Genomic DNA, 13,835 nt, shown 5'->3' on the forward strand with positions numbered 1-13,835 from the left:
TCAGGCTCTGTTAGGCTGATTGCTATTCCAGTTACGGCAGCTGTGGGGGAGAGGATGAAAGAGTGCTGCTGGGGAGGTTCAGCGGAGCTTTTCTCACAGCACCAACAGTAGTAGGACTGTTGCTGTCAAGCACCGCGAGTGCTCGGAGCATTCTCTGCTATTGAGAAGGCAAGGCAGCGGAAACGCGAGTCCTGGTTTGCTACAGATCTGTTTTATAGGGTGTCCCTCAGCAGCAAGCCCGCCGTCCCTCTCTCTCCCTGCTGGCTACTGCGGGGCTGCGTGGTGGGACTTCATCCCGCATCTTCCTTCCCTGCGCCCCGCTGTCACGCTCCCTCTTGAAAAACCCCTTCTTGTGCTTCAGGCTGCAGCCAGCACACGCTGCTGCTGGGCAGGAGCAGCCCCTGTGGCGGTCAGCAGGTGGTCAAATCCCACAAGGACTGGGTAGCGGCTCGGGGGAAGGAGGGTGAAAGGGTAGGGGGGCATCGGAGAAACGTCATGCGCCGAACCCCATCAGGTATTGCCCTGCGAAAGAAACGCTTCCTTTAGCCATATTGTTTTGCGCTGCAAAAACTCCTCTGTAAAGTGGGGTGTGGATTATTATATTCATATTACAGACGAAGAAACTGAGATGTAGAAATTTGAATTGGCTTGTTCTCTGAGAAAGCACCTGGCGTAGTGAAGAGTAAAAGCTTTCTCTCCGTAAGTGTGCTCTCCTCTTTTTTAGCCAGCAGGCAATATAGACAGCCTGTTTGTCGGGCAGGGACTTCGCAGTGCCACAGCCTCTACCAGTGCTGTTCCAGAAATCATCTTAAGCATGTACCTTTTTGTCAGAAGTTGTTCTGGTGTTCCTGACACACTTTGTCAACTCTGCTGTCTTCTTGCTTTATGTGGAAAGCAATATCTTCCCAATACTAAAATATTTTCTTTACACATGACCCTCATCTTCCAAAACCTATCTCTTAATGTCCAGAATCCGTTAAATTCATGAAGGACATTGGTTTCTTCTTGAAATTCTCTCAGATCTTCAGAATGGGGATTCCATTTGCTGAATGTTTTTCAACTAGACTTCTGTTTCCAGAAGTTAGTAGCAGATTAGCCTGATAATACAACAGGATTTCTAGGCAATTGTTTGTTTAATGCAGTTACCAGGGAGAAAAAGACTATATGGATTCTAATTCAGGTTTACTTTTTCCTTCTTTTTATAACCCTTTAATTTGCGGCCAGTTTGGAGCAGGGATTTGGTTTTGTTTACCTTTTGTCATCAAACGTTTTGCCCATGCTGGAGAGGTAGCTACTGAGCTAACTTGTGGTTTATATAAGGCAGGTATAGTTTCAAGTTGTGTCCCCACCAAAAGACATCCTGTTGTAAGGAAAAAGGCCCAGGTGCCTCCGTCATACGTCATCTTAAAAGAAATATATACGTATGTGAAGTTTGCAATGCAGGGTCTCGGTGCAAGCCATGGACGTTGCCTGTGGTGGAAAAGAGATCTCCAGAGAGTTTCAGATCTTGCCAGACTCTGACATAGAAACTTTTGTAAGCCAAACTTCATATTGAGGTATAACTGCCTTTCTGTAAGCAATTAACACTTCAATCTACCTTTCTCTGCGTGATGGTGCGAAGTGCTTCAAAAGTAGGTACTTTTTCAAATGCATAAGTATTTCTAAGCACAATTTGTCTTATATTTTCTGGCACTTAGTGTCTATGGACATCAATCTCCATAGTGTTCTATGGAGATTGTTGTAAATGCATTGCTTAGAGATAGCAAAAATATGTGCACGAGAACTTTCTTGTGATGCTTAGCACTTTATCAGGCACTTTTTTTTTAATTCATGACAAATAATTGTTTTACAGGGAGCCTAGGCTGTGCCTTCTATTTACGTAGAGTCCAATTTAGACTATTAACAAAATATATATATAGAATACAAATAAAAGAAAAATCCCATGAAACTAACCAAGTAAATATTTTAATGCTAGTTTCTGAACATATGGTGCCATTTGAGGGTGAGTCTGGAAAGACTTAGGCTAACATCATAGCTTCGTGTTAATTCTAAATCTATTCTGGAGCTTTTGCAGCAGTTGAGAACCCTCATCTCATCAAAAAATAAAGATAAAATATTTGATATTGATTATGTTAAGCAAAAAGAGGGAAGGTTATATATTTGTGTTGTTATAATACATCTGTTGTATTTGGCCTTTCTTTGCCACTTCCTGAGAGGAATTAAAAGCATCTTGGGGAGTGCAGTTTTCTGACACATTTGGATCAATATGTTCTTCTCTGGCTTTGTTTTGGGTTTGTTATTTTTTAACATCTGACATTTAAACAAAGAATTGTAGTAGCCAGAATGTTAAAAGAAAAAAAAAGGAAGAAAAAAAGACATGGAGTCCTGCACAAAACCAAACAAAAAACCCCCTGCAACATATAAAAGTTCCCTTCCCTGTTGTCTCAAATATGTTTAATGAAGGCCATATGTCTTAATTCCCCCAAAGAGTACTGAATCATCCTTCTATAATTTATGATACTCTACATTAGTCTCCTCTGCTGGCTCTTGCAGTCTTCTTGTACCAGATCTCCTAGTGCTCAAAATGCGGCTCCTACAAACATCGCTCACAACTGTCTCTCGGAGCGCCTTTTTAAATCTGCTTATCACCTGGCTGCACAATGATTTAGGCTTCCTGTAATCACACTTGATTCCTCCTGGCTCTGCCTTTTCTTGTTGGCGTGCAGTCCACCCAACTGTTTCTAAGTGCCTGGAAGGCAGCGAGTCAGCAGCAGGGTTTGTCGAGAGCAGGTAATGTCGGACCAACCCGACTTCCTTCTGCAAGAGGATAGTGGGCTTTTTCGGCGTAAGAGAAGCAGCGTACGCCGTGTCTCTTGGTTTGAGTAAGGCTCTTTGGCTCTTATACGCATGGCATTCTCGTAAGAGGATTAGAGATGCATGGTCAAGACAAAACTGCTGTGAGTAGGGTAGGAAGCTGTTTGGAAATCCTTACACACAAAGTAGTTATTTCAGAGTTCACTGTCAAAATGGAGATGCTGCAGGAGCTTGTGCAGCACCTAGAGCTGCTCAGTGTTTTAGTTAACCTGAATGACCCAGTGAGAGAATAGAGCGTATGGTAAAGCTGCATGTCACACCTGAATGTCTGCAATACATGGGAGGACAGAATTCAAATTCAGCTGCAACCAGGAGATATGGAGGAAAAATCTTGAGAGAACATTCAGGATAAACAAATGCTATTTGTTATAATTAGTCAAGAACAATGTCACAGATTTAAAAAAAAAAGAGGGGACAACTGGGTAGATGGGACTTTCTCAGACCTGTATCTAGGGATCATAGTGAGCACAAGATGAGTGTCAGTAATGTCATGTAATTAAAAAAAACCACAGTGCTCTTCTGGAATATGCCATCAGAGTGTACAATGTGTAGAGTAAATTTTCTGCTTTACTCAGCGGTTGTAAGGCTCCATGTGAAATCTTGCTCTGGACACGGCACTTCAGCAAGTGTGGATCAAATGAAGACAGTCCACAGGAGCAACGAGAGTAATGAGAGATGTAGCAAACAGGTTATATGCTGAAGAAAATACAACAAGTTGAGATTGCTTATTAACTTCATCTTAAAACCCAAAAAAGCACATTTTCAAATACAGAAAAGGTTAGAAAAAGAAAGGGGAACACAATTTGTTTTCCAGATTCAAAACATGACAAGAAGGAAGGGCCTAAATTTCAGTGAGAGAGGGTTTGCATTGACGCTGAGGAAAAAAAATTCAAATAGTAAGGATGGCGGAGTGCTGAAACCATTTCCTGGGGGAAGCTGTGTATTTTCTGTTATTTGATGTCATTAAAAAGAGGTTATATGAACTTCTGTAGGGAATGGCATATACTGATTTTGCCTTGAGGCTTTAAATTTCTTCCAGTCCTCTGATCCTGTGATTTCCTAGCATTGTGCTAATAACACCGGCCTCCTCGTCACCCACATGCTGCCTTTTAACGGAGTAAACTCCTTCCTCTTTTGCACCATATATTTCGATCTGTAAGACTAGGAGGTGATGTAGAAGGAATAAAGAGTAATGCCTTGTTTATCTGCAGCCAGTCATCCAAAAAGAGTATGTAGTGATGTAACCTTGGGGCATCTTAGCTATCTTTGAATAAAATAGCTGGGCTTCCCAGGAGCAGGTTAGCTGTGGCAGCAGGAGTTAAGTAGGGACTAACGTGCAGTGCTTCCTAGCTAGGCTCTGAGCGCCTCGGTAGGTAATGTAAAGCCATCTCAGGTATTTCTACATTATCCTGTGATCTGTGGCGTCAGCTCGTTCTCGATAAGTAACGAGTTCACAATGTGATGGTAGGACAAAAAAGAACAGGAAGAATTGTATTTCAGTTGTGTGCATGCTTGTGGTGGTATCTCTCAGTTCCCCATTCTTCATGGCTGGCTGCTCACTCTCTGCCTTTCGTCCGTCGTTGCATATTTCCTAACGAAGGCGCTGATTTTGAGTAGGTTTTTGTTATAAATACTCTCATTAAATGTTTCCTGTGCAACCTGGTGGTAACTGAGACTGGACTGCCTGGTGGTAATTATTACCCAGAGTTTTACCCTATTTAAAGGTTTAGGTGCGGAGAATATATTTGTAATAATTTCCAAATTTCGGTCAGAAAGAGATTTTAATTCTGAGGGTTTATAGACAGACCCCGCAAAAATACTGTTGAAAATCAACATTTTTAAGAAAAAGATGCAGGTCAGTATTTATGTTAGTGTAGGGTGAACTTAATTTTTTCCCATCTTTATTTCATTGTAAATTTCTACTGAGTTGAATGTAACTAGATTTCTCTTTTCTTTCTTACTGTAGAGAGGTTATTTTCACTGATTTGGGAAGTTGTGAGCAAAATAAATTTCTAAATGTAGTTAGTAGTTGACAGGTTTTAATTTATAGAACTTCACTGAAATGTGTATTTCTTGCCAGTTAACTTACATAGAGTTCCTCAGTGTTAAGGCTTTGAATGTAACAAAGAAAATGCGTATGGGGAATTGTTTTAGCCATGAAGCAACTAGTCCATCGTATGCTTTTAATCAAGTCATAAAGAGACTAGAAATATGACTGTGCTGAAAGGAATATTGGTTATACCTACATAAACTCCCATCTTCATCACCGTTGGATCTCTTCCCCTGCCAAATTATCCCTGCTGTCTGCACCAGTCACAGAGCGCACAGGGAGAATCTCCCCTTTGCCCAAGGTACAGATCGTGCGGCCGTTTGTACGTCGTGATGCCGGGCTATTGAAGGGGAGCCAGTGCCACACCTGCCTCCCCGAAAGCAAGGCAGATGAGCCCTGGGAACAGTCCTTTTTCAACAGCTTTGTGAGCTTCCTCCACTTGAGGCTTCTTGCAGGAAGCATCCGAAGCCCATGCGGGCATAACAGTTGTGGGCTGCATGGCTCGGCGCGAGCAGGACGCCGACAGCAGGCGAGCAGCAACGTGTACTGTGGGTTTGTGTTTGTTTTTTTTTTATTGCAGCCAGGCAGTGAATTGGATAACTTGGAGGAGATTCTGGATGACCTGCAGAACAGCCAGTTACCGCAGCTTTTCCCAGATAGCCGCCCAGGCGCGCCAGCAGGCTCGGTCGACAAGCAAGCCATCATCAATGACCTCATGCAGCTCACCAGTGACAGCAGCCCCGGCGCGGCTGTGGCCACCCAGAAACCAGCAATGAGGATTTCACAGAGCAGTGAGTTCACCTTCCACGCGTGCGTCGGCAAAGCTTGCGAACCCCCAGAGCAGCAGTCGTGGGGGTCCCAGGGTCGTCCGGGGAGGAATGGGGCAGCTCCTCGTCCTGGTCTGGTGTTGCGTGATGACATAGCGCCATCTGCGGTCGTCCCGTTTCGAAACACGTGTGGAGGTTATGTCCAATTCACACAGCACCCTGGAAGTCCGTGCCCTCCGAGGAGTTTCAGGGGGTACCCTCAAAATTGATGAACCGTCCCTAGCTGTGGTTATAGGTGATGCTGCTGTTGGGGGGGCTTTGGCACGGAGAGCGCGTGTGTTTTGCTCTGATGCAGATCGCTCCTTTCCAGCAGCCCTTTCAGTAAAAGGGGTGAGAGAGGCTATTCTAAGCGTGAAGGAGAGTCGTCTTCTAAAACCACAAGATTAATAGAAATGCCCAGGTTTAATTTGAAATTATGGCTTTTAAATGAGTCACTTCCAGCTGACAGTGTTCCTTAACTTTACTAATTAACTTGCAAATCAGCACTGAAATCTTGATCTACCACCATAGAATAATGGAAATCATTGTAAATGAGAGTGTCTTGGTGGTTAGCTGCAGTTCTGTAAAAGCAGCATCTTGTTTCCCATGTACATTTAAACCCTAAAACTTTTTTCCTGCAGCTCAGTCTTGTGTCTGTGCCCGATTCCCCTAGGGAATTCTGCCTTGTTTTCAGCAGAAGAGCATACAGAAAACAGGTGCACAGAAATAGTGAGTGGCATCTCATATGCTCACGGAAAAGCAGTGTCAAATGAATGTCAGATCATATACAATTCCAAAAGAGGTTTGGGGCTCTTAAATTTTTTTTCTGAGGAAATAACCAGCTTTCATTTTACAGGTTTTACATGAAAATACTTAAAATATTTTTATCTGTTTAAAAAAAAAAACAAAACAAACTTTGAAAGCTGCTAGATTTGCCAAATTGCTGGAGTTTGTTGCATGAGGGACAGGGAGCCTCGTTCGGTCCCATCCTGACCAAGAGTAGAATATGTGATCTGAGCACCATCACATCTCATCAACTGTGTTATTATTTTGTGCTGCATTTCCAGCTTTCCTTTTTGGAGGATCAGTGGGTGCTGGCAAAGCTACCCATATAATAACTTACTCATCTATGTGATTTTTCAAACTTCTGGGGCAAACTGTTCTGAAACTGTCACTGAAGTTTGGTTTTGGTTCAATCCTTACACTTTATGATGACCCTAAGCTTGGGAAGGTCTTTTTTGTCTCATAAGTACGTTTTTTTTGCTTGTTTGAACAGACAGTCAAGGTAAAATTTTGATCTCATGGTTAGGAATTAGGTGTGTGTGATGTGATGTATTTCCTATACACGCATATAAGCAAATTCACCTGGCAGAGAACTTATATTAAAAAAAAAAAAATAAATACTGTGAGTTCCTGTAGTCTGGTTTTATAAAATAAGAAGAAAAGTCAGAGACCTTTGTAATAAGATGCTTCTGTACTTTTAACAAGCTTAATAAACCTCATCTAAGTTCTCAAATTCAAAAGTATCACTACTTTGATCTAAAATAAGAAAGAAGTTCTTTGTAATGTGGTGAATATAAAAATGCAGAAATCAGTTTAAAGATGCTGATATATCAGAGACTCTCCATGGGGAAGCTATCAGGAAGTATTGCAGATCATAATTTCAAAAAAATGGTTAATTTATTTGGATGTATTTTGCTGGTATGATTGGCAATTGAATCATAGGCACAAGGTCAGTCTCTGATTCATGTTTGAGAACTAGTTGTGCGCACAGGGGATGCTTTCGTGCATTGGAACGTTGCCCAAAGACCAGCTGAGCCAGATGTTTGCCAGTCATGATCTGAAGCTCGGCTTTCTGAGACAGTCTGCAGTTTTCTTTGCAGAGGCTTATTTTAAGAGCACAAAACACCTCAGCAGAAGAAAATAGTTACGTAAAGGTGACAGTAGCCATCAAGCATGGTTCTGTTTACCAGAATATTATGGTGGCTCTAATTCTGGACCATTTATTTGTTGTTGCTGAATCATGGAAGTATTTCCTTTTATTAATGACAAAAAAAAGGTTAAAAAAAAAAATTAAGAGGGAGATGTAGAAATGGGGCTACAGGATCTGATATAGAGTCAATCTGGCCTTAATTTTGGTAACTTCTTCAGGGGCACAGCTTATGCTGGAAAATTTTCAAAACTGAGATAATTCCTAACAATCTGCCTCAGGCTGACATCTGCATGCAATTACAGCCCTACTAGGTATAAGATTAATTGGCTGTAGTATGCACATCACATAATGATATATTTTGCTGTAGTGGCTCTTCTGTCAGTTAAATTGGACCATTTAAAGTTTTAAAAATATATGTCATCTCTGTTTTAGTGTCAGAATGTTCCATTTTGAAATTTACATAAAAAGTGTCAAGAAGGGATGTTTCTCAGACAGATATGGAGTGGGTAAATTATGCAGCATTAAATAGCTCAGCCCAAGAGCTTAAAGTGTGTTTGGGTTCTTTTTTTTTTTTAAACAAGTAAAGTTTCCATTCTTGTAACTTTGCGTTTTTCTTTGCTCCTCCTGTCTAGCTTTTAATAACCCACGAGCAGGGCAACTGGGCAGGTTATTACCAAACCAGAATTTACCACTTGACATCACACTGCAGAACCCAACAGGTGCAGGAACTTTCCCACCCATAAGAACGAGTAGCCCCTATTCAGTGATACCTCAGCCAGGACTGATGGGCAGGAATGAAGGGATGATAGGAAGTCAAGGAACTTTGGGCAACAGTAGCACAGGTAAGATGACTTTCCATTCTTTTAAATATACTTGAGTAGCATACCTACAGCATGTGTAACTTAATGTTGGAGTTATTACAAGTACAGGTTATTGTAACTACTTTCCAAAGAAAGTGTGGGAAAAATCACGTTTTGTGGGCTGCTACATATTGGCATATTTATTTTGAAATTCTGTTTCTGCATATTTTTAGTCCTGCTCTTTATGCACTGCTTTTCACCTGCCTGAAAACTTCTAGATGAACACACTGTATTGGCAGTTAGAGTCTGTTCGCATCAAAGTTCCAGATTCAGCTGAGGCTTAGATAGGTAAAGATCCAATCTTTCTGCCTCAAAAAAGCAAATAAATGAACTGCTGCTCTGTACAGGGAGTTCACTCAAAACAAAATTGTGGGCAGTACTGCTGCCCTTATGATGTGTATCTCTACAGGCCTTGGTTTTGCCTTGCATTATTATCCTTTGTTTATTAGCCTTAGTTCTCATTTTAAGTTAAAGAAATGCTAACGTTTTGGTCATTTTCTGAAACATAAACTTTTTGAGAACCATCAGTGTTGCAGTGATGTTGCCTCTTGTCATGGATTATGCCTGAACTGTGGTGCATAGATAGTACAAAGAGACCATAGCGGGTTTCACAAGAAAAGTCTGGCTGGTTGACTTATTTCGACTGGTACATACTATGAGACTGTCCAAGTGTGCAACAACTCCTAAAAACTCCGAGTAAATAAACAGGTATTGTAAGTCCTTTCAGCTGGCTATTCACTGTCAAAGTTTTATATTTAGTTTGCATCAATATTAAAAAAGACATGCTGCCAGACACTGAAATGTCCTATTTAAGCAGTTTAGAGGTCAACTTGTAGTCTTTCAAGTGTCCTGTTACTTTTATGTTCTGTATACATATTAGAGGATGTTATTCATCATCTATATACAAGTTAGAGAGTATTTATTATCTGTGTTCCTGCCATTTGCTCTAGCACACCACATATTTCAGCTGATAGAATATGTACACAAATAGAACAAACCTGAGAATGTAACACTGAAGCAATGACCCTCTTCAGAGGGTTTTTCTCCTTGATTATATATCACCAAATAATTGAACTGACGAATAATAATTATTTGTGTGGCTTTTAGTATTTATTTAAGGATGTTACAAAATGCAACTGGAGAGACCAGTAGTCCAGTCTGAAATCAGTATTTTGCCTGCTCTCTTGACTGTATAAAATTGAAATGTATTAATACTATGAATGTAGGTCTTCGGGTTTTGGGGGTTTTTGTGTTGGGGGTTTTTTTGGCTACTGTAAGAGTGTAGTACTCTATATATTCCAAGTGTAAATAAACTGTATCAGTTGTTTACAGTAGATGTAGGAGGACTTCCCCTAAAATAACGGTAATGAACTTCAGCATCTATCGGAAAGTTCCTGTGAGTAATTTCCCTGTACTGTATATTGGTTCAAAATTGTCTGGGTGAGCCTTGAAGCTAAGCAGGCTCTAGGTTCTGAACGAAAGGACTCACCAAAAGATACTTGTAGAATGCGCATTTAAATTTAATCCTTCTAATTTGTAAGCGTGTGTAGCGATAACACGTTGCTACTCAAGTCTTCATTCTCACTTAGCGCTTGGAAAGTAAAGCACTGACACGCACATCAGCAAACGTGATTCATTTCCTGAGGAAGGAAGTCAGGGCTATCCACACACCCTCGGCACCTGTTGCAGACTACATGTGGGAACACTTACTCTGAACAGCGTTTCGGAAATGATAAAAGGATCCTCCTCATGTAAAATGTATAATAATCTCCAGTCCCTTGACTAAGCAGTGTAAGACATCATTCTGTAGCTTTGCACATCTGGACAGCCAGTTGTGGTATAATGTGCTTTGAGTGAAACTACTGCATTTTCGTTACTAAAAATGCAGCTCATCAGGCAGTGGTGATGCTAAAGCAGTTCTGAATCATGTGCTGGCACCCAAGTCTGTTTGGCTTTTGTGCAGGAATGATCGGTGGCAGTGCCCCTCGGCCTGCCATGACATCTGGAGATTGGGGAAGCCAGGCTCCTGCCGCGAGGGTGACCTGCGCGCCCACAGCTACTGCCATGAACAGGTCGGTGCAAGCAGGCATGATCCGCAACCCCACGGCCAACATCCCCTTGAGACCCAGCAACCAGCCTGGCCCAAGGCAGATGCTTCCATCTCAGGTCATGAATATGGGTAAGTCAGGGCACCTGTGAAGTTGTGCTTTTTGGCATGGGCTGGATTGTTGAAGATGAAGTATCAAAAAAAAAAAAAAGAAAAAAGAAAAAAAGAAAAAAGAGTCACTTCAAGTATAGGTTTGATAAGAACCGTATTCCACAGTGAAAATTTCCTTTGGAAGTGGGAAGGAAGGTGTGTAAAACACTACCTTCTAATGCATGTGTTGATGCGAACAATTCACGCTACTCTGTAGCTCCACAGTGGTGTGGCCAAAAAAAGAGGATCTGAAGTTGCTCTTGTTTATTAAATACTGTGCGGGGTGTTAAGAGGAAATGCTGGAAACGTTACCATTGTTCTTGGTCACTTTTAAAGCAAGTACGTTGGGATATTGATTGTATATACTGTCCTTCTCTTATGCTTATCTGACTAATTTTTTGCATCTGTGCTGTCGTATCTGCTGTTTCATGGGTTTGAACCACGTTTGGAGTTCTCATGTTAATTTTCTCAAATTTTAAAAGTCATTTTTAACAAAAAAATCATGGTGCTTTTAGGTGTAACATTACTGAAGTCTTAATGGGTTTGTTTGCTTTTACTGTAAATGGATAATTCAATGGAAAGAATTAACAGGAAAGTAGATTCTTTTCACAAAAGTTACGTGGTTATTTTTCCTTTATTAGGGCCATCCGAATTGGAGATGAACATAGGAGGACCTCAGTATAGCCAACAACAGGCACCTCCAAATCAGACTGCACCATGGCCAGACAGCATCTTGCCTATAGATCAGGCAACTTTTGGTGGTCAGAACAGGTGAGTCTTGCTGTCACATCAAAACACGGGGAGATTTTACAAGCCTGCATTTTATACGCCTCACAGAAACAAAGCCCTACGTAAAATATTCACCAAATGTATATCAATTTAATGCTTGGTAGTATTTTATACTCGTGAAATGTATACATGTTCAAGTACTACTTATAAATGCTCTCTTTGCCATTTAATGTGTTGGAAGAGTTGGAAGTTCTGTATCACAGTGAACGCTGCCAGTGATTCAGGTAGTAGCACCATTTTCGCCTCTCGAGCATTAATAGCGGCATGATTCTGTCTGGTTTTGCTGGTTTTATTGTTAACAACTATACTTAACACTAAATGTGGAAACTTGCCAGAGCCCTTGCAGTTATAACATAGCTGTCTTTTCCTGCAGCGGGGTAGCGTTAGCGCTCTAAGAAGTGCAGCACATTATTAACTTCTGTTTTGTTTGGGGTTTTTTTGATTGTCCTAAATTCTGTAAAAGGCGAGGAAGGTAAGATGAAGTGAAAAGGAAGTAGCCTTTTCCTTGAAGTTAGCTCCTTCTCAGGTATCCAGAACCACAGGTTGATCACAACTTGTTAACTCATACGTAATGTATTAACTTTGTTCATTATTAAGACGTTTAAATTATGCCATAATTATGAAAAGCATTTTACACTTCCTAAAAAAAGAGCCGTGTCTTCTCCAAAAAGTTTGCAGCTTACATTAGAGAAACTATATATATATGGACTGTATAAGTGATACAAAATGGATAAATAAGTGAAAAATGTTAAAATACTTTGAACTGCATACGTTGGAATATCTTTCAGTAGTAAATGGGGGGAGTGCTGACAAGAAAATTAAGAGAACACAGTTGGAAAAAAGTGTGTTTGAAGAAAGGTTAATCTTCTGACTACGTTCTCTTAATTTTCATTGCAAAAGGATATCCAAAAGTATTACCTGTGAATGTAAGTGTGGCATTTTCTCTGTTACTTCTGTAACTTTTTCATGCTTTTCAAGATGTTTCCTGGCGCTAATTCTCCCCCAGTGTCAATATGCCGAAAGCACTGTTTGCAGAACTTAATTATTCACTTCAAAAATGACACTGTAAAATAAAATACAGGGCCATGTTTGGTCAGCGAGCCAGGCAGATAATTCTTCCATTTTGTTACCTTTGCATTTCTTATAATTTCCTCGCAGCTGAAGATGGTGAAAAAATTTTCCCGTTCCATTGCATCTAGAAGTAATTATATTTTGACCATTTACACCCAAACAGATATTATGAATTGTTTGGTGCTGCCCTTTCTTATTTTATTAACCCCTGGGATTTGTATTTTTATAACCTGATTATCATGATGAGTATTAAATTCTATAAAAGTTAATTGGTGAGTAAAAAATAATTATTTTAGAGACAAATTAAACATTATCATTGTCGTATATGAAAGAAATCAGGAAAAAACTAAGTAATTGTCTTTGTTTAACATACAGAATTTGACAAATGTTTTAAATTTTTTCTTATCATGACCATTTACAATTTGAGGGAGGTTTTTTGGCTTACTTTTCCAGCTCAGCGATCCCTTCTTATATATCCCTTCTTATTTAAAGTCTGCAGGCAATTTGATTCAGAGGATTTTTTTTTTTTCTTTTTTGCTCTTCCCTTTTACTGATTTATAATTTCATCTGTGAGAGTTACAGAAACTTCTGTATATATGAGATTGATTAATATTTTGCGATCGTTTAAAGGTACGTCATATATGTAAAAAGTCCAGGATGTAATTAAAAAGAATATGTTTTTGTTAGTTTTCCTGCTTGCCATCCTTTGGTTTTTAGGTGTATAGCCTGACGATGCAGCTCTTCCCTTCTGCTCAGCTTTGACATAGAGATTAGACTTCCATGGCAACCATATATCTCGTTATGGAAACTAACTACACAAACATGTTTGTTTGTTTTTCCAAACAGACATGTAAAAAGGGTTCATATATAGTGCTGCTTCCTCCCTCCATGTGCGACAGCTTTTGTTGTCGCTGAGTAATTATCTGGGATGAGACTCTGCCATGATGTGCATACAGTAGCTGCCCTCGCTTGACAGAGTGCTTTGCTCTTTGTATTTCTATTGTAGTCTTGTAGTGTTGTACCTGAAGTAGGGCTCGTGTGTGAACTCCACAAAACAAAAATATGTCATTTGGCTGCAGATAAGGTGTTACTTCAGATTTAGTTTGTTTATCAGTAAGTTTTATCCTTTGGGTTAGGAATAAACCTTTTTTCTGCCTTCATAACTGTGACTGTGCTTTGCATACAAATTCAGGGATGCGGTAAGGAGGATTTATAGAGCCAGCACACTTGCCTGACAGTATCCAAATTCTTGCTG

The 13,835-nt window shown here is 40.3% G+C and overlaps 1 protein-coding gene across 1 annotated transcript in view; it reads left to right on the forward strand.

Moving 5' to 3' along the window:
* The window catches only part of NCOA2 (nuclear receptor coactivator 2), a gene marked incomplete at both ends in the record, with an annotated part of 74,489 nt that overhangs the window by 41,466 nt on the left and 19,188 nt on the right, over positions 1-13,835 (forward strand). The window contains 4 exons of the mRNA XM_081996419.1: positions 5,505-5,715; positions 8,296-8,505; positions 10,487-10,702; positions 11,362-11,491. Coding sequence (XP_081852545.1) covers positions 5,505-5,715; positions 8,296-8,505; positions 10,487-10,702; positions 11,362-11,491 — 767 coding nt within the window. The remainder of the gene's footprint in view (positions 1-5,504; positions 5,716-8,295; positions 8,506-10,486; positions 10,703-11,361; positions 11,492-13,835) is intronic.

Source organism: Phaethon aethereus, assembly GCF_964289735.1.
Source record: "Phaethon aethereus genome assembly, chromosome: 2".
In the NCBI taxonomy this organism is placed as follows: Eukaryota; Metazoa; Chordata; class Aves; order Phaethontiformes; family Phaethontidae; genus Phaethon; species Phaethon aethereus.